At 54.5% G+C, this 21,478-nt stretch overlaps 6 protein-coding genes across 6 annotated transcripts; 2 read left to right on the plus strand and 4 right to left on the minus strand.

Moving 5' to 3' along the window:
- Positions 1 to 1,103: 1,103 nt before the first annotated feature.
- Positions 1,104 to 1,699, minus strand: CH63R_12766 (NUDIX domain-containing protein; the record flags this gene model as incomplete). The annotated part of the gene is made up of 2 exons (XM_018307740.1): positions 1,104 to 1,531; positions 1,642 to 1,699. The coding sequence occupies 2 exons, from the start codon at positions 1,697 to 1,699 to the stop codon at positions 1,104 to 1,106; spliced, it is 486 nt and encodes a 161-aa protein (XP_018152157.1).
- Positions 1,700 to 7,533: 5,834 nt separating this feature from the next.
- Positions 7,534 to 8,811, plus strand: CH63R_12767 (Arginine-tRNA-protein transferase; the record flags this gene model as incomplete). Its single annotated transcript, XM_018307741.1, has 1 exon — positions 7,534 to 8,811. The coding sequence occupies one exon, from the start codon at positions 7,534 to 7,536 to the stop codon at positions 8,809 to 8,811; it is 1,278 nt and encodes a 425-aa protein (XP_018152158.1).
- Positions 8,812 to 11,487: 2,676 nt separating this feature from the next.
- CH63R_12768 (Snf7 family protein) lies at positions 11,488 to 12,375 on the plus strand (the record flags this gene model as incomplete). Its single annotated transcript, XM_018307742.1, has 3 exons — positions 11,488 to 11,525; positions 11,651 to 12,098; positions 12,139 to 12,375. 3 exons carry the CDS (start codon positions 11,488 to 11,490, stop codon positions 12,373 to 12,375), a joined length of 723 nt encoding a protein of 240 aa, XP_018152159.1.
- Positions 12,376 to 13,168: 793 nt separating this feature from the next.
- CH63R_12769 (uncharacterized protein) lies at positions 13,169 to 15,966 on the minus strand (the record flags this gene model as incomplete). Its single annotated transcript, XM_018307743.1, has 5 exons — positions 13,169 to 13,352; positions 13,413 to 15,178; positions 15,238 to 15,513; positions 15,572 to 15,688; positions 15,751 to 15,966. 5 exons carry the CDS (start codon positions 15,964 to 15,966, stop codon positions 13,169 to 13,171), a joined length of 2,559 nt encoding a protein of 852 aa, XP_018152160.1.
- A 1,162-nt stretch (positions 15,967 to 17,128) lies between these two features.
- On the minus strand, positions 17,129 to 18,394 carry CH63R_12770 (Mitochondrial carrier protein; the record flags this gene model as incomplete). Its single annotated transcript, XM_018307744.1, has 4 exons — positions 17,129 to 17,343; positions 17,400 to 17,552; positions 17,606 to 18,073; positions 18,121 to 18,394. 4 exons carry the CDS (start codon positions 18,392 to 18,394, stop codon positions 17,129 to 17,131), a joined length of 1,110 nt encoding a protein of 369 aa, XP_018152161.1.
- A 2,383-nt stretch (positions 18,395 to 20,777) lies between these two features.
- CH63R_12771 (Integral membrane protein) lies at positions 20,778 to 21,098 on the minus strand (the record flags this gene model as incomplete). The annotated part of the gene is made up of 1 exon (XM_018307745.1): positions 20,778 to 21,098. The coding sequence occupies one exon, from the start codon at positions 21,096 to 21,098 to the stop codon at positions 20,778 to 20,780; it is 321 nt and encodes a 106-aa protein (XP_018152162.1).
- Between the last annotated feature and the right edge of the window lie 380 nt (positions 21,099 to 21,478).

Consider the following 21,478-nt stretch of genomic DNA (forward strand, 5'->3'; position numbering starts at 1 on the left):
TTCTTTGGGAGAAACGATGGGTCACAGGTGTGTTCAATCAAGCCATCATCATCGTGGGTCCTTCCTTGTCTCCACCTCTGGCTTACGAAAGGGCGGTGGTGGACGGCAAGCCCAGTCCAGTGTCGGAAGTATTATTTTTGCGTTTCCCGAGCAAGACAGGGCAGCAGATGGATGGGTGGCCCCAGCTAGGCTCCTGAGCATGGATCGTTTGTTGGCTGGTTGGCACACGGCGGCTGGCGGGCACGTGAAAGGCGGGGCACGAATTAATCCCTGTCGTCAAAAATTCTGATGATCTCAGATGCATGCGGGGCAGTCGCAGTCGCAGTCCCCGATGCTGCGGAGGAGTACTGGCAGCCAGTCAACAGTCTGACTCGCCTGTGTTGGCCTTTTGGCTTTTTTTGGCTTTGTCGGTGCAGAATTCTGTGTCGCGCGGAGACGGTGACAGGAGAAACGAGCTTGGGTCACACGAACTCGAAGGGCTGCAACATGCTTACTTCTTTCTAGCTTTGTGTTGCTTCTGTCACGATACTGCTGCTCTCCGCAGCCTACTTTGCGTGTTATGTGTGTGTGTGTGTGTGTGTGTGTGTGTGTGTGTGTGTATCTGTCTATAGGTCCGAGAATCATTTGTTCCCGCAAATCAAACCGGCAGGTCCCAAGTAGTGCATTCATTCCGGTCACAGGCGAGCCCATGCCGACCTGCCGCAATCATGCCTCCCGCTTCGCCAATTCGTATGTGTAGTTTACCCTCCCATGCATCCAAGCCATGCCCAGCCGTGGGCGGCCCCTTTTTGTTTTCTTCGTCATCTATAGCAAGCCAGCCAACAACGCCCTAGTCATAATGCAATTGTTTGTTTGTTTTCCACGTTGGATTGATAAGAAAGCGCTTCCGTAGAGAAAAGAAAATTCGGCATTTGAAGCCTTCGTCAGGAGCCGATGGTTTGTGAAGAAAGAAACGTAGCAGCAAACGTGCGGCCTCGCAGATGGCGTCCGGGAGTGTTCTTCGTGATACCGCGCGCGGCAAAGATGCACCCGTTTTTCGCTTTCGTAATGAAGGGCGGGAAGGTGGGATGAGAGAGCCGAGGCGCCAAAGCGCCCGACGCGTATCATGACTTCTTCATGGTGCATCTAGTCAAGGCCTCGAGTAGCTCAGGCCGAGCTGCTAGAGCATCTGTGGCTTGTTCGTATGTCATCCATTTCCGCTCCCTCTTGTGTCTCTCGGGCCAGTCATCCTCTTGCGTGGTGACGGTGGCCTCGTAGAAGCGATACAAGGCTTTGGCCGAGTCCTTGCTCGAGTGCTTCGGTGCACGTGTCTCAACGATATCTCCCAGGTCGTAGTCGATCTGGATGGTGATGCCAGCCTCTTCCCAGGCCTCACGTGCCGCCGCCTCGGTGCATTCTTCGTCCGTCTCCCAACCGCCCTTGGGGAGCACCCAGCCCTTCCGGCGGGTAGACTGGATGAGGAGGACGTAGCGCTTGTCCTTGGTCAAGGGGACAACACCAGCAACCAAGCGCTCGCCTTTGGAGTTGTAACCTGCATTACCAAGGTGTTAGTGGGTCCCGCGCTGCGAGCAGGCGCACCAGGGTCGGGTGAGAGGCTCAGGGTGGAAAGGGCATCGCCTCTTGTCCCGTTGGCGCACTTACGCTGCTTGCTTCTTCCCGTGCGCGACTCCATTGTCCGCTCCTTATGGGAGGAGGCCATTTCTGGCAGCCTGGCTGTCGTAGGGTTCGTTGTAGGATGGGGTTGGAGGGGTAGATGGTGGTGTGGGTTGCTCTCAGATGCTGCGGTGGGCGGTAGATCCGGCAACTTTTTTTCCCCCTCTCGCAGTTGATTCGCAGGTCGAAAGCTGTCAAGTCGGAGAGGTGTGCGTCGGGGTTTGATGCGGGCTCAAAGATTTTTCGACGACATTGTCGCGTTTTATAATGAAGCGGTTGGTGGTGGAAGGTCTCCTTCTTCTCTGATCTACGGCCTCAAGAAGTGAATCTTGGGTTGCTGGGGCGCGTTGAAGCTTCGGATGCGACCGGTTGGGAGAGCTGGAGCTTCCAGATTCCTCTCAAGGTCTGGCCAGGGTACACCTCACAAGGTGTGAGCGTAGGTGCGGCAGCGATAGCAGCAGCGGCAAAGAAGAGAGAGAGAAAGAGAGAGACTGGGGGACCGCTCGGATGAATTCACCACGGCGCTGGAGAAACGAGTGGGACCAGCCAGTGCTGGGCGGGCTGGCAGTCACACGTTTCCGGCCAGAGGGTTAACCTTGACAACCGAACTGCTCAATGACTGCAGCGAGCGAAGGGAAAGCGGGCGGGAGTCGAATGACGGAGAAGAGGAAGTGAAGGAGGGAGAAGAGACCAGGCAGTAGAGAGGCTCGTCGTCCGTCTTCCTTGGGGGTTTCGAGGCAATGGTTGGCGGAGGGTGGTTGCGCGAGGACGATGAGGACGAGACAGCAGCAAGACAGCGGTAGATATGACTGAGGCACTAGCTCGTGACGAAACGCACAAAGGTACCTAGGTAGGTAGGTAGGTAGGTAGGTAGTGAGAGGATAAAAAGACGGTTGCTTGGCTTATGACCTGGCCGCAATGGGCACGGGGCAATAAGGGTTCAGCGTGGAAGGAGAAAGAAGTCAAGAGGTGGAAAAGCCCGTATGGGCAGAAGTTGCTGGAGCCGTCGCAGTAATAGCTGTTCAGAGGAGCTCTGGTGCAAGCCAGAGCGTGGCATGTCTCGTGCCATAGGTAGGAGGCAGATGGGGGGGAGGAACGGGCTCCAGCGGAAATTAAAGTTGATTTATATACTTAACCCTTTGAAGACGGAGCTTGTTCCTCAAGCAGGCCACTGCACCCAGGTAGCAGGTAGGGGAGGACTACGAAGGTGGTCTAGCTAGCAGGCTCCGTACAGACCAAACCAGCCTTCAGGGGGGGAGGAAGAAAGTCGGGAAAAAAGAAGGAAAAAAGAAGTCCAGGGTATGATGCCAGGCTATGGTGGGTGGGCGGGCAGGTGTGGCAGCAGCGCGTGGGAAGGATGGATGGGCAGGTGGGCAGAGCGAAGACAAGGCGTGAGTTCACCTTAGGCACAAACATCGTCGACAGAAATCAAAGTACTCATAGTACTATAGTAGTCCACAGTCGGGGTTAGGAGACAAACAAAACAAATCAAAACAGGGTGTGCAAAGGCAACGGGACGGGCGTGAGAAGTGACATGCATGCATGGAAAAGTTCCCTGTTAGTTATTGGACTCAGGGCAGGGACAGCTCCCAAGGCTCTGAGTCGGGAAACGAGAAAAGCAGAAAGTGGGGGAGCAGCCCCTTTGACCTTTCCGGCCAGGAGGAACATCAGGGACGTACATACTAGGTGCTCTGGAAGGCAAGGCAAGTTGGGAGGCTAGTACCTATTCTCCCCGGCATCCTCACAAAACAGGCCAGGCTAAGTTGCCCCCGTCAGTCAGCTGCTTCCGTCGCCTGTTCAACGTTTTTTTGCGCCAGGCCCAGGCAACCGGACTCCAACCAAAGCTATTGAGGTTGCTAGGTATTCAGCGTCGTGAGGTAGAAGCCCGAATGACCCGGTGCTACAAGACTTGCCGGGCGATTTCCGACGAGCCCTGCCGCCAATCTTTTACAGCAACTCGGTCGATGAGCCGGTTCAGTTCCCATTTTCGCCGTCTACGCCGAGAAACGGGACAGAATCTAGGTCCAGTTTCCCAGTACTTTCTCACGATGGTCCCCGCTGTTCCTTGAACATCAAGTGCCCGTCCGTTGTCGGCTCGCTTCAACGCTCAAGCACTGGATGCCAAATGTGCCGCATGCCCTGCAGGCTCGGCACCCACTGCACATGCGGCAAGGCATGTTCCCAAAGCTGCGTTAGAGGGGTGGGTGTACTACACCTGTCGTGATGCGACCGCCGACTCGAGTCCAGTCCGTCCCCGTCCTGCTGAACGATGGATAGGAACCCAAGTGTTCGTACACACGCAGTACCTCTTCAGAGCGTCAGCGACAACCAATCGATCTGCAGTTTACCTCGCTCCGTTAGTCCGCCCATGTCCTTTGTCTACCGTTTCGACGTTTTGTTGCTTCTTTGCTCTCGAATGCTTGAGTCGCACCCACCGTCCCCCCCACGAACTTCGTCCAGGATGGAGATCTCAACATCACCCTGGAACGTGCAACTCGCTCGCATTAGCATTGTCGCTCGCAGTCCCAGCCGTGTCGCCACATAGCAAGAGACAGACAGCCTTGAACCCAGCAGCGTTTTCGAACTGGGACGTTCTAAATTGTATCTATCTGAGCAGGTCCAAGGCCCGTAACTTGGCCTGCCTACCTCTGAGCTTACTCTCGCCGTTCCAAATAGGTTCAGGCCTGCTTGCAAAACGAAGGCTAGGCGATCAAACTACTGCAACTCCGCACGACTCTCCCATCCGTCCATCGCCTATGTTCACAACCTGGCACGACCCCAACGCGCTGTTTCCGTTTCGCTACTGGCTTGATTCGGTAGGCAGAGCCGGGAACATCACTGGACCAAGTTTGTCGAGTCTTGGCCGCGACGCAAGAAACACGCATCTCTCTGGCAGATGTGCCCAATACAAGCGAATGTGTGTGCCTTTCCAACTAACACAAGCAAATGCCGAAGCGTCAGTTTGAACGGCATTCGTCAGCGCCGACTCGATTATAGAATCGGCGAGGCTTCCGCCATAAAACAATACTTGTTCACGACGTACCAACTCAAGCGCCACAATTTGACGTGTGAACAGCGTGGCGGTGGAGATCACTCGACTTCGTTTTGCGACCCGATCACGAGAGACCGCTGGCTAGGAGTTGTTCTAAAGCCATTTTATCAATAGCACAGAACAGACCACAGAAGCCCATCACTGACAACATGGAATTCTATTGACACCGGCAGCAATTACCGAGTCTCACTGGTACGACGAGTAGCAGCTGTCGATGCAAGATGCCCAGCCCATTGCTGCGCAACACTCACTGTTTTTTTGACATTGGCAAATGATCCACGAGCGCAGAAGCAGCAAAGATGTGTAGAAGTACAGGGCTAAGGTCCATTTGATCGTGGCTCTTCCAAGAGCGATCCTACTGCTCCGGTTCGTAGTTCCGGGGCCTGCAGCCAACCATCCATCGTGGCCCATGGACTTGAGATGTTGGGGGGGTAGCATCCCACACCGCATCGTGAGACACTGCTACTGGACGACAATCAACTATATTAAGTGGTGATGAAAACTCAGGCTGTCTTGGTCCAGGTGTGCTTGGTTTGTGGGGGTTCATATTTCCACACAATGCCGATGTGAGCCAACTTTGAACCTAGCAATCCCTTCGGTTTACATTTATCACCTTCTCTGCAATGGGCCGTATCATCTCACAGTGACTGAGTACGGCGGTGAGTGGTTGGATGCTTCACCTACCTATGTAACTGATGTACAGGTACAGCTGGCGGCCTAGCAACCTTACCACGCAGAGGTCTTCCCTTCCAGGGGGTCCTGACGGGTACGTACAACTTTTGGCTTCTCACTGTCCACCCGAACCTTAGGTAGCGTTTTGCTCTTTCCTTACAGAGCTGCCCCTTGAGCAGCAGCGACCTACCCACCTAAAAGCAGTACAGCCTCGTCAACTTCACCACCTGCTAGATTCATCACAAGGTGCAGCTCGATATTGAGTCTCAAGACTCTTACTCTCTCTCTTTGTCGGTCCCTCCTACCCCCTTGCTAACAACGGACACGGCCGACCCGACAGTCCTCCGTCACTGGCAGTCCGTCCAGCTCCTGGGACCAGGCAGTACCGTTCTGCCACGCTATCGCATATCAATTTCCCAGTTAATTCATCGCGTCATTCTCCGATCCGACAGAGCCGCCGGCGCCCTATCCTGGCACCACCCAACGAGATCGCGAGCCTGGTCATCTGCCGTGGGGTAACGGTGGCAGCTCATATTCCCCATGCTCTAGGCTCTGAGCTCCTGCATATCCGTGCCTCCATCATCGTCGTGTGACGAACCAGCAGAGACAGCAGATAGAGCGGCACAGCCCAGATCTCCCAGGCCATTCAGCAGTCAGGCAGGCAGGCAGGCAGGCAGGCAGGCCGCCGCAATCTGGACTCGCAGGGCCTGTTCACTGGTCAGGAACTGAGGTAGGTTAGGCGGGCACGCAGGCAAAAGCAACGTCGTCATACCTCCTCGCCCTGGGAGCTCCATGGCCATGTTCAGATGTTGATTGGCCACTACAGACTACAAATATAGACCGGTCCACGATACTAGCAGGCCTCTTGGTATTCCTGAAGGCAAGACTCACACGCATCCCATCTGTTTCGCATCGCAACCTGCCTCACTGCCCTGGGTTCAGGGCATGCAAGGAAGGTCACGCCCAACCGGCTGCTGCGTCGTAAAGGTGAAAAAAGAACCGCCCTTTTGCCCGCGTTTGACGACCTGCCTGCCCCTCCTCCCTCCTTCTCAAGCTCCAGCGCCCCGCCAGTCCACCTCTCACTCCTCGTCCCAGCATTGTAGCGTGTGTGCGGTGAGAGTTCCGTCCACAAGTGCACTCGCAACTTGACTCCGCAGCAACACAAATCGGACAACTCATCAACAACGTCCGACAACGAGCGATCCCTCGACCCTTACGCGCTACCCCTCCGCCAGGCGTTGCACATCAAGCAGCCTTGGGAGCATTTCATAACGAACATCAGCCATCATTTCGAACTTGAACAGCGCTAGCCGACCGGCTGCTTCCCTGGTGCCTTAGAGCGTCCAAGTAGCAGCAGACATTCATGGACGACACAAGCATGCAGACCCCTGGCGATGCACTGTCCTATATAACCCCAATTGGTGAGTCGTTCGTCTTGTTCTCTCCTCCAACCATCTGCCCCCGTGCGGCATTGCCCACCCGCTGTTGGCTTGTGGCATTTATGGGGAAGCTCCCGTCGACCTCACGCCACATGCACATTTGGCTTAGTTGCCCGTTTCCTGCGACGATCGATGTTACTGCAACCAACCCCTTGTCACAGTGGCCCTCCGTATCTCGGATCCCAAGACGTCGGCCCAAGTTGGGTGGGGTACGCGATGGATGCGCCCGGCTGAAAACCCATGCTTTACTCGGCCTTCCGTCTTCAAAGTTTGGGCCGCCTTCTCGGCAGCCCTGACGAAGAGCATGTTTGTATCTTCCACTGGTCATGTCCAAAGATTCCTTGCCACGCTCTCGCAGTTCGGGTGTACATGCCCGAAGGCGCTAGGAGGGGATACCGGAGTCCTATGTACATGCAACGAGCGAGCGTTCGTAGCTTTCGTACTCGCACCACCAACCTTCGTAAAGCAACGATGGCTTGGTTAAGCCTAGTCTCGTGATGTCCGTCTCGACTGACCCTTTGTCTAGGTTACTCTAACTCGTCCCGCTGTGGTTATTGTGGCCGTCAAGGCAAGAGTCAGTCAAAACGTGAATGCCATCCCCTCCCACATCAGGGCGTGTTGCCGCATGTCATTGTCATGTTGGCCGCACGTGGACTGGTCAAACGGTGATCTGCAGCTGGCCATAGTGAGAAAACAGAGTGCGAGCGGTTTACTGACATGAACCATCACTCTGCAGGCTTCTCCTACTATGCTAAAGCCACATCTCTCACACCCGAATACTACCAGACCCTGCTGGACCACTATTGGAGGCGCTCCGGGACGACCCTCTACCGGCCGGATCAGCTCCATGCGTGTTGTGTTCACTATACCCTCAGGCTGGACTCCACTCAGTTCAAGCCCACCCGAGATCAGCGTCAGACGATCAACCGCTTCAACAAGTTTCTAACGGGAGAGGCTTACACGAAGGAGGCGGCTCGTCTCCACCCACTGACACGTGAGCAGGCGAGGAAGCGGGATTCCGAGTTTGATCTGATCGAGAGGGTTCACGAGGCCGAGTACGACTCGCTGCAAATGCCTCCCGAGCCTGCTCACGTCTTCACTGTCACACTGGAGCATGACAACTTCACTGATGAAAAATATATGGTTTACGAAAACTATCAGCGCGTCGTTCACAAGGAGCAGCCTGGAGAAATTTCCCGGCGTGGCTTCCAACGTTTTCTGTGCGAGTCTCCCGTCGAGCGCAAGACAATCACGACGGCCGATGGCAAGGAGAAACGCCTCGGCTCCTTTCATCAGTGCTACCGATTGGATGGCAAATTGGTGGCCATCGGCGTTTTGGATCTGCTTCCCCACTGCGTCAGCGCCGTGTACTTCCTCTACCACGAGTCCATCCACAAGTATGCTCCGGGAAAGCTAGGCGCTATTCGTGAGATCGCTCTGGCACGCGAAGGTGGCTATCGTTACTGGTATCCCGGCTTCTATATCCACACGTGTCCCAAAATGCGGTACAAGATGGACTACACACCGCAGTACATTCTGGACCCAGAGACGTTGACTTGGGACCTGGTGGACAAACGAGTTACGGGCCTTCTAGACAAGAAGCAGTACCTAAGCTTGTCCAAAGAGAAGCTGGATAGTCCTAGAAATGATGGTTTCAAGGAAACCGCAGAAAGGACCACAGAAGGCAGCGAGCTTACCGGAGAAACCCCCATGAACGATAGCGACGACGATGATGTGGATACTTTCCTCTTCAATACAGGCATGCCGGGTGTCATGTCTCTCGATGAGATCCGTTCCTTCGATCAGATGGACCACCTCAAGTTGCGTATAGACGGCTCCGGCATGCTCTTTGAGACAGGCGATTTGGTGGCTTGGCAGCGTCAGGATGTTGGGGCCAGCGGGTCTTTGAAAGCCGGCATCGCGGAGTTGGTGGCGGCTTTGGGGCCCGCTTTGGTGAATGATCTGGTGGTGGACTTTTGGAATCCCCGTCTGTGAGTAGGTTCTGTGGCATGGGTGGTACGACTGTCTTATCAATAACGTCGGTGTGCACTACGGCTCCGCCGCACCGGTCCAAACTTTTACATTCCAGTTATAAATCGTATCGATGCTTTGAATGAACGTATATCAAATCCACTACGCCCCCAGTCTCATAGAGGATATGATCTTTCGGGGCATTTGTCAAGTAGCAGACTCCGGTCGTGGCTGGTTTGCACAAACGATTTGTGCCTATATCTTTGGAGGTCTCGACAGCTGCAGAAGGATTGGGTGCAAGATACGCATGCTGTATCGACACTGGTTCCCACTGACTGGTTTATTAGCCCTCAAAGGGCTGTCTAGGACGAGGAAGTCACATTCACAGTCTTCTCACTCTACCAGCTGTGCAAACCCTATCAATAAGAAGACCCTGCACCCCGAAGCCTGTTTTGCTTCATACCGGCCTCGTTCCAAGAGACCTTCGTTGTTTTTCTCATTCATAAGTGCTCTCGTTGGCCAATACTTCTTCCACCAGAGCTGTTTAGTTCCTACACATGGCCAATCCGGTTGCTGTTTTCCGTAATTATGAGTCTATCAACATGTTGCGCTTGTGGGTGGCTTTCCCGAGCGGCGGTATGTTTTTTGATGTTATTGGCCTGCATTTCCCATGTTGCTCGGCCGCTGTCGTAGGTTCCGCTACCAAGTACGCGCAGACAAAAAAGGCTACTCGGATCTCACAGAAAAGTATGTCTGCGCTTATTACTGTTCGGCACAGTGTATTTGCTGCAAAGAGCAATATATTTATTTACGGTGGCCTCCGCGGGATGTAGTCAGTTGGTCTTGTCTACTTTGCTGGTGCTCTATAACCTTGTGCATTTGCTTTGCAATCTATCAATCCGTACAAAGGATTGGTCTTGTATGGCAAAACTCGACAACTTTAAAGCATGGCATGATTCCAGAAATAGGGAGGCATTCCAGTCCACGTCCCGTTTCGATTTATATTTCCCAGCGCATAATGAGTATAATCATGCAGTGTAGCTTCATCCACTTAATGATTTTATCTACAAATCAAGCGGCATGTTGATCTTAGTGAGTTAGTCGCCGAACAAAGAGCAGCAGATGATTCTGCGCCTCTTGAGCAATCAACCACCCTCTTCACTCGCTAGATCAGCAGAGGTATACACCTAAAATGTCACGTAAGTTCAGGTCCAGCTACTCTTGTATTTAGTGTCATCTTTACCACCTCTCGCCTTGCGAGTTTAACGGCCCAGTTCACATGCCAATACGTCCCTTTCATGTATACCCCATTAGAGCCGAGACTTGACTACGTTGTTGACCACTCGATGACTACCCCTATTCAACGAGTTTAAGGTAGATTTATATTCTGCGGAGCCTACTATGTGAGCCTATGGCTGCCCGAATCGAGGGGAAAAGGGGCTGAGTGCCGAGTCAAAGGAGGCCGTGATCATGAGTGCCCAGATCATCAGTCAGATAAAAAGATGTAGACACCTGCTAGCAAACATAGAGGGAAGTCTTAGAATCGTTCTGTGTCATTCATCCATGAATACACTACCCAGCCGAGGGGGCCTACACGCCCTATTCCAAAAGTTTGCGCCTTCCTAGCGAGGTGGCCACTCGCTCCAGCCACCCCTCGTCTGCCGCCTTTCATCCCATCCCATCTCATCCCGCCTCGCTAACCGCCCTCAAGGTTCTCAACCTGCGAGGCACCAGCGCCCTCCTTGCAATACTTAATTGCCCAATTCGTTAGAGAATATCACCAGCACAGGGGCGGCCCTTAGGCGTAAGAGTTCCGGTCAAACTGTGTGATATGGTCGAGTCGCCAGGGTCGAGAGTTCAAACCACGCCGCAGTCGCCAACCTCGAATTTTCGAGACCGCACAAAGTATAGCCTCCGCCAGGCGTGCGATGACCGACAACCACGACAACGACAACCACGACAAAGGCCAGACGACAACGACAACCGACACGACAACCGACACGACAACCGACACGATAACCCGCACAACAATCCGCACAACAACCGGCAACTGATGTCCCAGCATGTGCACCAGAGATGTAGCCCCTACCGGGGGGTGAACTCTTTTGATATTCTAGACCTATTTATTTTGATATTTTCTATACACAGAAGAATAGGTAAAAGCTCCAGCTCATTAGCTTCAATAGGAGATAACAAAAACTGTAAGGCTGATGGCCTTGTCTTACAGCATTAGGCGTAGTGTATTGCAGTGTTGACGAGATGAAGTTGCGAACTCCGTTGGCCTAGCAACCTCCAAGTACCTCTGTACCTTCCCTTATGTGTTATCTTATCAACGACCGCATGGTCCCACCTCCTGACGCATGTGGGGAGTGACAATGACGAACCGCCGCTTCCCCAGCGGTCACCCCAGCCCGCTCTCCGTCGCAGCGTTGCGCCTCGAAACTGAGCCGGGTTCAGGCACGAGACCACCACGACCACCGCCAGCGTCCCTCCGTCACCGATCTCCGATCAGAGCCCGACCGCCGACGACGTCCGGCCACTCTGCATCACAGCATCTTGTTCATTCCAGCACCCGATCCTACTTGGACTTCGAAAATATACATCTCGTCCCCTCTCCACGAGAGGAATCGCCGTTCCAAACCCGCATAGCCTCCTCCCCTCCTCTCCCCCCTCCCTTCTCCGATCTCGAATCCCCTCAAAATGGGTGGCAACGCGAGCAAAGTCACCGCCCAGGACAAGTAAGTCCCCGTCAAATCCCTTGGGCCCTCCGACCACCAGCGTAACACCGCATTAACAATGCGCGCATCCCAACCCTACTCGACCGCCTTGATCCTTCGCCTGCTGACCACCGCTTCCCCACCAGGGCCATCCTCGACCTCAAGCTCCAACGCGATAAGCTCCACCAGTACCAGCGCCGCATCACCGTCCTCACGGACAAGGAGACGGCCGTTGCCAAGCAGATGCTCGCCAAGGGCGACAAGCCGCGCGCGCTGCTCGCCCTGCGCCGCAAGAAATATCAGGAGTCCCTCCTCCAAAAGACCGACGCCCAGCTCGAGCAGCTCGAGAAGCTCACATCGTCGGTTGAGTTCGCCATGATCCAAAAGGACGTGGTCTTTGGCCTGCAACAGGGCACCAAAGTCCTCAAGGAGATACACTCGGAGATGGGCGGCATCGAGCATGTCGAGAAGCTCATGGGCGAGACAGCCGATGCGATCGCTTACCAAAAGGTTGGTCGTCCACTCGTCCTTCGGGAACGAACCCTCCTTTTGGAGGATCATGCGAAGGCTTGGCGCGGCGCAGGTCTTGTCTGCGTGAGGGACATGGTGCTAACAGTACCCTCCCACCTCATAGGAAGTCAGCGACATGCTTGGCGGCCGCATCTCGGTCCAGGACGAGGAGGAGGTCGAAGACGAGCTCGCCGCTCTCGAGGCCAGTGTCGCCGCCGAAGACGCTGCCCGCAACCCACCCAGACAACACAAGCTCCCCACGGTACCCGACACGGAACTGCCGGTGCCAGATGCGACAGAAGAGGAGGAGCCGGCAGCGCAGCAGCGCGTGCGGACGAGGCAGCCCATGCTGGCGGCATAGCCTGACCGACCCCCCCCCCCCCCCCCCCCCTCTCTCTCCCCTCTTTTTAATCTTCCTTCACTTTTTTCATTTTCACAATTCCTTTTGGCGATCGGTGGCGTGGGCGGCGCTTCTAATTTTCAATGCAGAGCATTCCCGAGGTTTGGTTGCATTTTCAAGGAGTTGAGGTCGGGGCACGCCTTGTTTCTTTAACGACCTTTTGTTAACTATTCCCATCATCATGCGGCGGCGATACGACAATAGACAGGGTGCTGGGCTGGATATTTGTTTACTCTTCTGGATTATTCCAACCACATTGCCCGACGTTGCCCGGTTTGTTTCGGACTGTTGGGTTCAGGGCCACTAGAAACGCCCCTTAGGAGCTGGGTTTATGCGAGCTGATGCTCATCAATGTGACGACACTTGAAACTGGAGTTGATGATAGTCGTCGGCCCACTTTGGGAAGAAAGAGTTTTACCAGCTCAGTCAAGTTGATGGTTCTTTCTATTGCGTTGACACTGCCGTATTCCATCCAGCGGACCCACTGAGTCGTGCTGTTGTTCCTCTGCTAAACAATGACTGGAGCAGTTTTGCTCGCCGAACTTGGGTATCAAAATCTAACAAAATCCTTGCACCCTCTGTCTCCTGAACGAAGAAGGGAAGTCCATGCCTACCACCCAGGCAGGTTAAAGGTTCTTCCACAGAGAATGATGCTATTCCCTCAACGCCTCGTAAATGCTATCCTTCATGCTTAATCCGTTACCCATGCTGTGTATGTAAACTATTGCAACCGGATTGCATATCCAGTTTTCCGTCATTCAAGAACAATCACGCCGTCGTCTGCACGTGGCCAGTGGCGCTGTGCAGGAGGTGGTGATGGTGGGTATTGGTCGAATCTGAACGGGTCCCCTCCTCGTTGCATCGGCCTCGCCTGTCGATGAACAGGTATACCATATGTTGTTCCCTGCAATGGATGGTATTGACGATGTTCGATTGGCCTACACGGTTTACATTGTCAGTATGAGAATCCTACTCCTCCATCAACGCCCAGAACTTACATTCCACCATCCGCAGAAGATAGAAAGTCGCCCTGTACAACCCTCTCGGGTCTGAATCCCTCGACGCGACCATGGCCAGGTCCATGATATGAAAGTTCAGCGGGGGGCGCTCGCTCGGCACGTCTCACGTAAACGGCTTGTCCAGGAATGTCGACCGGCCGGAACTGAGGCACACCATAGGCCCGATGATCACCGAAAGAAGGCCCAGGGCGGGTGACAGGGCATTCCCTGAGTCTGAGGAAACCCTCCTCTGCCAGCCCGTTTCGTTGCTCTGTAGGGCGATCCTCTCGCAGACGAATGAAGCCCTCATCCATGGGAATGGGCCGATATGTTTCCGGGCCATCATCATGTCTGGGGCGGCGAACGGCCAGTATCTCGACACCGGGCCCGAATCTGTCCCTGACACTTTCGCCCGTGCGGTAGGCTGTGCCTGGATGGACGGTCTGGTCCTCAATCATAATGGGATTGGCCTTCTCGCCAAGAACCCTGTCAAGTCGCCCGTACTGCTCTTCCTTGTGCGCAATCCTGTCAATGTAGCCATGTGGTCTAGCAGAACCATAATCCCGTACTGGCTGATGACCTGCCGCTCGAGTGGTATCATGTGGCACACGGTGAATTGGCATCTCAGGGGCTCGAACGAGGTCCTGGTCTCTGGCCGAAGGTCTGGCATGTACGGAATAACTCTGTTGAATCTGAGGTCGCTGCAAGTGGCGATCTTCTCGCGCAACTGGGCCACGAGGTAGGGAGTTCAAGCGGCATTGCAGATCGTCACCCCTGCGATCCGTGTACTCCACCATGCCACGAGTATAGCGTGATGGAGATCGGATAGAGTCGGGGGACTTTGGCTCAATAGAGGGATGTAGGAAGTCTTGCAGTTGGTGACTCTCCGATGACCGAGCGGTTCCATGATTCATGAGGCAACGACTGAGAGTGTTGCTAGTGTCATTTACCTTTTGCATTGTGGAACTGGATGGCAAATACAGAGAGCGCATAGGATGGGACCGCGCCGCATAAGCACCGTCCATATGCTGCCTGTCCTCATACAAGTTGTTGCCGAACTGGCCAGGGAGAGGCCTCGCCTGCGGATGCGGATAGCCGTCATCATTTACAGGAGCTCTGTTGTCGATAGGTGCAGCAGGCCGGCCGTGACTTGCGGAACTGTCCGCCATACCTGGCTGGTCCGAACGACAATCGGGGGCTCTTTGCCGCCGCATAGCGCTATCCCAGGCGGCATCTCTGGCAGCCTCGTATCGGCTGAAGTTGCGCTCACGATGATTAGCGCGTTTGCGCGCCCTTTTGGCGATTCTCTTAGATGTTCCGGGCGTCGCATGGGGCACTGGGGACCCCGGACGGGATAAAATGGCCGTCGACAAGCGTTTGCGGTGGCTGGCGACATTCTGGGATGCGGCTGGCGCCGACACTCTGCCAGTGTTGTGCGGCCTGTCAATGAGTATCTCTGATGATTCGGAGTCGGGCTCCTCGCCCGATTCCTCATCATCTGAGTCGTCAGATAACACCACGACTTCGCGAAGAATTTCGTCAAGCTGATTGCGGCCGTTCTCGTCGTCACCTCGCCACTTGACGAGGATGTCCAGGCAGAGCTGCTCTGTGGCTCTTCTGGCATTGTGCCACGATGTCTCCCTAAGAAGCTCGTCATATCTGGTGTGGTTGTGCCGAATGTGCGCCAGGACGGCAAGCTGCACTCGCCGTGAAAGAGAAAGATCCTGCTGCAACCCTACGACCAGGTCGCCTTTGAAATGTCTCCCCTGTGATGATCTGTCAGCACCGCCCGTCGTCCTCTTGCTACTCTTGTGGTTCGACCAACTTTCTGGAAGGCATGATCGATGATCTGTTGTCGGTCGGTGTTCGGGATCCGGGGGAAAAGCTCGCGCAACGCGGCATCCGCCTGCTTGTCGATTTCGTCTTGGCCGTCGGGAATTTTTTCTACCAGCCCACCGTCTCCTTGCCCGATGAGTTCGGGGACGTAGACATCATGCAGCCCAAGCTCGGCTAATGCCCGGTCCACGATGTTTTCGCGAATGTGATACCCGACTCGGTGGATCTGAAGGCTTAAGTCCGATGCATCCTTCTTGGCCTTTGTCTGTATCCCGCGTGGTGAGCCACTGCGTGCGTGCGTCACGGTGGTTAATCTGCCTTACCACAATATAGACCGAAGCGCCCAGCTCTCTTGAGATGTCCTGGCATCGTTCGGTCAGTTCAGGATTCCCGATGGGAATGTACCTCATGCCGGGTGGCGGGTCCGTGTTCGTTGTGTTCTGATCGGCGATGGTTAGTCCGACGGTTGGTAGATGCTGAGAATCTCGCCCCAAAAGCGTACCTCGAGAAGCAACGGCTTCTTCCTCTCTTTGTTCTCGATGAACTCGAAATAAGATTGGTGCTTGGTATTGGTGATCGCCTTGACTGGTTTTGCGGCGACAAGCCCTGGCGGCAGCGGCGCGCTGCGGTCAATGGGCTTGCTGACCTTGCCAGCTTTCTTGTGTCGATCCTTGGCCGCACCACGAGGGCCGGGCTGTGTACGTTTTTCTCTCCCCATGTCTGATGACTCCCTTTGTTATCAGCTTACCATGGTGGTCGAGGACCAAGCAAGAATTTCTAACACTGTCCGTTCTCTCTCCTTCTTTCTTTTGGAGGAAAAAAAAAAAGGATGATAAATGACAGTTAGTGAGGATGACGGCGGCAAATGTCTTGCACTGAAGACAACACGCAGAATGGTGGTCAAGTCAAGTACGTAAAGCCAGAAAAGGCGCGTCTCTGGTGATGTAGTAGCACCTTCTTCCCGAAGGCGTCGACGACGTTAGCAAGTGTGGCTCTTGCTGTCGTACGAAGAGGGAAAAAAGCAGTAGTCACGCAGGGTGTAAGGTAGGTAGTAGTAGACAGCAAAGAAAGGTCAAATGTCCGGGCGGCGGCGGAGATCTGAATCTGCGACTCGTCGTCAAACAGGTGCAGCAAGGGCTTGTTGCACTTGGGGGGAAGGCGCGCGGGCGATGCTTGGATGCTGAATGCTTTGAAAGCACAAGGTCACAAGTCACGACTGGACGCCGGGGCAGGTTGAGGCAGAGTAGTGTGTCGTTCGGGTTCTGGAAGAAGATGCAGAGCCGCCCAACGACCTGGGTCGGGTCGCAACCTGGAGCCTCTTTGGCTTATCACCACGTGACGATAGTGGCGGGGCCATTATGCACAAGCTTACCTAGGCGGCGGCGGCAGAGGCAGGTGCCAATGTTTCGCTTTGCCTATTGGCGGGTGCACCGAGTACGGCTCACCGAAGCGTTGGTTCGCAGCCAGTCCTTCGGCATACTAGAAGGAGCTGGTGTCACCCGAGGATGTTTCAATCACAAACTTACAGCAAGAAAGATTCGTCTAGACTCCTCAGCCAGACATACATTTACCAGATCGCCGTATCACTGACGACATTAATGGGCCGCCTTATCCGTAAGTACAGTGGTAAGGTAGCACGAGGTCACTTGCAAACCTGGCCATTGCGCCTATTGAACTGTCATTGAATGATTGATCGATTGCGCTCGATTCCAAGCTACAAATAGGTCCTGTCTGTGTGTTCTCGTTCCGTATTCCCATCTTAGTATGTTTGGTGGTGTCCATCCTAACCGCTGAGCCAAAACGCCACTGGCCATCCTGGGTGCGGCCGTTAAGGATGCCGACATGACCGCCGGCGAGTATTTCATAAATCACACAATTCCTTAGTTATCATCCAGAGAGTTGACGTGCTTCTTCATGAATTCGAAGGCCGAAAAAAAGATGGCGTTCACAGCGCACGAGCGTCCCATGGACACGCCGAGCCCGCGATACATGTGTCGTTTGAAGAATTCAATCTTGGGAGGCGGCTCAACCTGCTGCCCCTTGGAGTACAGGAGAGAGTTCCGCTGGTAGATGCTCTTTGCCGAGTCGATGGGGTCTGCCAGAGTTAGCATGTGCCGTAGGCGTAATGGATGATATACTGCATGTGCTTACAGATCATTGCCCAGGATACTATTCCGCAAAGACCCCCCGAGATAACAACCGATAACTTATTGGTCGTTGGATGGTCGCCACCAAACGTGGTTCCGAGTTGCTTCCCGCTCTCGTAAACCATGAAGTATATGGCCGTCCCCAGCGTATCTCGCACTAGAGTGGTCAGCTGAGGGTTTTGATGGGGTTGTACGCCTGGGCAGACTTACACAAGTGCAAGTTGAAGCCAGTGTAGAGCCCCAAAGCACCCCTATGGCGGATGATGTTTCGCATGGTTTTGAAGGTACCCTTGTTCTGGTAGCTGGCCGCGACCTGGTGGCCATTGGTGGCGCGGCAGTTGGCCTCCTTGAGCTTTTGCTGGTCCGACAGCAGAACAGACACCTGCGCGCTGAGTTTTGTCAACTCAAACGGGCAGGCAAGGAGCGTGATACACGAGCCGGCCGTAGCGCCGGCCGCTCCAAAGCAGGCAATCGAGTAAAGGTTGGGGTAGGTGCCTTTCTTGTTGACGTGCTGCACGACGTCGAATCCCAAGGCGTTTTTTATCCAGCCAGAATAGCTGTACTTGGCCCGCTGGTAGATCGAAAAGGACATGGTCCGTACGAGAGTGATGCTGGCCATTGGGGCGAGCACGCCTACGGAAGGGGGGACGCGGAAGAAGGTTAGCGATGCGATCAATACTGTGGCCATGGTGAGGGGCCGCGGGTGCCAGGGAGGTGTGCCTTACCCCGAAAGAAGCCTCTCAGCTTCTCGGTGCGGTACGTGTGCCTCACGCAGTCGAGGAAACCCTCGTACCGGTAGGTCTGCATTCGCGTCTTCACGCTATCGAGAGGGAATGCAACGACGGTGGAAAACATGCTCGAGGTGCTTGCGGCGATCTCGGTGCGGTACCGCTTGACCAGCCTCTGCGGGCGCTCTTCCTGAGCTCGAGGCATGATCGCAGTCGGTTGGCGGGCCGGAACATGGTGTCTTGATTGATATTCGGCTTCTGTCGCTGGCATGCTTCTAGCAATGGCAATGTGGCAGCACCTTCAGACGGTGATCTCGAGAGAGAGATCAAGGTCTTTCAGCGCGGTCGTGATACGGCCCTGTACTTGTTTTGGGGGTAGGTCCATCCAGACCACCGCAGGTGGAGGCTGTTTTGTGACAGCGAACGGGGATGGATGTCTGTCGAGGGTTCGCGAGGTTCGAGGGGCGGGCCAAGGGGACGATGGCGATGACGAGTCGAGTGGTCGGTCAGAGATGGCAGGCACAGAGAGCGACTTTACGGTAGTCTGGGGAATCGAGAGCTGAACCCCCGGGAATTGACGCTGTTGTGCCCACTGACCATGAGAGATTTGCGGGTTGCGTTGAAAGAGGGAGGAAGGGGATTGACTGTTTGAAGGGTTGACGCGAACTACCTCTGTACTTCTACGGTGGATGGATTGCGGGGTCGGCAACGCCGCAGTGGTGGGAGTCAATCAGTGTTCATTCCGGCGTGGAAAGGTACATCCGCATCAGACTCAGGCCCAGGTCAGCTACGGTTCGATTACAGCACCAAACCTTCCTTACCTTTGGTCTGACCTCATGGGTCGGTACAGCACCCCACCCTAACTACCTACGATCTTCTCTTGGGGAAGGTACTCGTACTGCAAGAGTTGTGCTGCAAGGTACCTACTTAAGCAAACAGAAAGCATCGGTCCAGACTGCAGGGCAAGCTCATGGATGATGGAAAGCTGCAGATGGGAGGCCGCCCTCCTTGGCCCGCCCAACACCAGTAACACGGCCACTGATTGGAGTCCACAGCAAGGAGGTAGCAGCAGCAGGTCCAGCGAGCCTCTCACTGAAACGGGGACAGGGCCCGGGTAGGATCTACAGCAATTCTGCGCTTTTCATTCGCCTCTCCTGATAGCGACCGCTAAGAATACGTACAAAACCGCACAGAAACTGACACCCCTTCCCTCACTGGGCCGTCGCCCTGGCTGCCGGAATCCACCATCACATGGAAGCCAGAATCCCAAGCGGTCTCTTGTCTTTTCTCCCTCCCTCTCCTGACCTTGATGCATTGTCCGTCTTTCGAACGAGGGGTCGACCGGCAATCTCACATCAATGACGGGTCGGTTACACGGGGCTGGAAGCGTGCGATGTTTCCGAATTGGATATTTTTGGGAGTTTCAAGGACGAGATCTATACGGAACAGCTCATCCCGTCCGCACCGACCAAAAAAGGGGGCTGCCGACACGGTCCTGACGGCCGAGAAAGACCCTTGGCTCCGACACGGGCACGGCGGATACGCCTGGACCATCTTCAGCTCTCGGCATTCTCCACCCCACCTTGTATCTTAAAGGGGTATGAGTGAGTCCCTATAGTTGTACAGGCCGTTGGCTCTCTCCCCCAACCTTTGGGGGATTTCCCGCTCCATGTGCGAAAACGTCATTGTCTCCAAACACGCAGTCCTCGACTCACGTTCCATGGCAAACCTTACGTTGCAAGTCTCATTGTCGAGTGCTACAAATGCCTTAATCGGATGCCTCGTGGCAGGACTCCGCCCCAGGAAGCGGCCATCAGCTCATGGACAGCAACCATCGACATTAAATGGGCGCCAGCAGCGCTTCACCAGACTCATCATCGACAATGCAACCATCAACTAGTGTGAGTCGTGTTTGGTTGTCTCGTAGACGAGGCGAGTGTATCTGTCCGGACTAGGTTAGCGTGTTCGCCGCTCTATCTCAGGCTCGCCTCAACGATGACTTTATGTACCTCAGTCACAACGACCTAGTACGTCACTCCCTACTTCAGCGCAAGTTGTGCTTTTACTGTACAAGAGTGGTGAGTGGTGCTGCATGGTATTCAACGTAGGACATGTGGACCAAGGGTTGGACGGGTTGACACGGAGAACAGGGGGCAATCTACCGTCACATACTCGTGTGCTCGACTGAGGTCTGTCTTCTCTATAAGATACGCCCAGCCTGTGTAAGCAGGCAGCGCCCGTAGCGCCGTGTTAGCACAAAGTCGACTTCTTCGAAACTCAAGAAATAGATCCATTCTGAGCTCGACCAAACTAGATACTGGACTTGCCCTGACGTGCCTGTCATCGTTGTCGTCCCCTTCGATCCCGGACGAGTTGTGGACTAACCAACTCACATGCAGGGAGGCTTCAAGTCATCCTCGGTCCTTCTCTTGATTCGCCTCTCTCGATTCCGTGGCAGAGCTGGTTGGAGAACAATAGAGCCAATTCGCCCCAGTGGTTGTCAGCCGGTGTGCTATGAAAAGCATCGCCGGGCTTTCTTTTTTTTGATTCCTTGTGTATGACTTGATGCTCTTCCAGACCAAGGAAATGAGCTGCCAAGTCTTCGCCTTACCAATTTGGCGCGCCCGTTTCATCTCTCACTAAGAATATTGTATTCATTGTGCCTTGTGACCGGTCAGGTTTTGGAGTGAGCCAAGGTTGGACGTTCTCTGCACTGCCTTCCCTTCCTGGATGATTGTGTCCCTCCTGAAGGCCACCTTGCTCATGACGCTGGTGATCGGGATAATACCCGTATCCTTCATCATCTCTTCGTCCGAATCATGCGGGAAAGACCCAGCATCACGCCGTACTTCAGTCTGAGCCCTTCGTCCATCCATGTCGTTTACCCTGATGAAATGCCCCGCGTCTGGCACGGTGCTGGTGCCATCGGCCAACCGTTCGTATACAGCCCTGTTGACCCACGTGGTGTTCCACATGCTTTTGGTCAGCGATTTAGCATATCTCTTGCCCCCAGCAGGCTGTTGGTTGATTAGGAACCGCGATGTGGACTTTTGAAATACATCAGGGAGGGGATAGCTACAGGCTTGCCCTCCTCGGCAGGTGTCATTCAGCCATATCCAAGGGAAATCCTAATTACTTATAGAGATGAAGGGTTTCGTACATCAACAGCTAGCAAGTCTTTCGTCATCCTGCTTGGTGACGTTTTCCGCTACCAGCGTCGCGTTGTCGGGCATCAACTATTTCAAGTTTGAGGCGTCCCAACTTGTGAAAGATGCCATTGCCAACTTGGAAAAACTACAACCTTGGTAACGCGAGCCTCTTTGACTTTGGCGACGAGGATACTGCTTCTGGTCAG

This window comes from Colletotrichum higginsianum, chromosome 9 (assembly GCF_001672515.1).
Source record: "Colletotrichum higginsianum IMI 349063 chromosome 9, whole genome shotgun sequence".
Taxonomy (NCBI): domain Eukaryota; kingdom Fungi; phylum Ascomycota; class Sordariomycetes; order Glomerellales; family Glomerellaceae; genus Colletotrichum; species Colletotrichum higginsianum.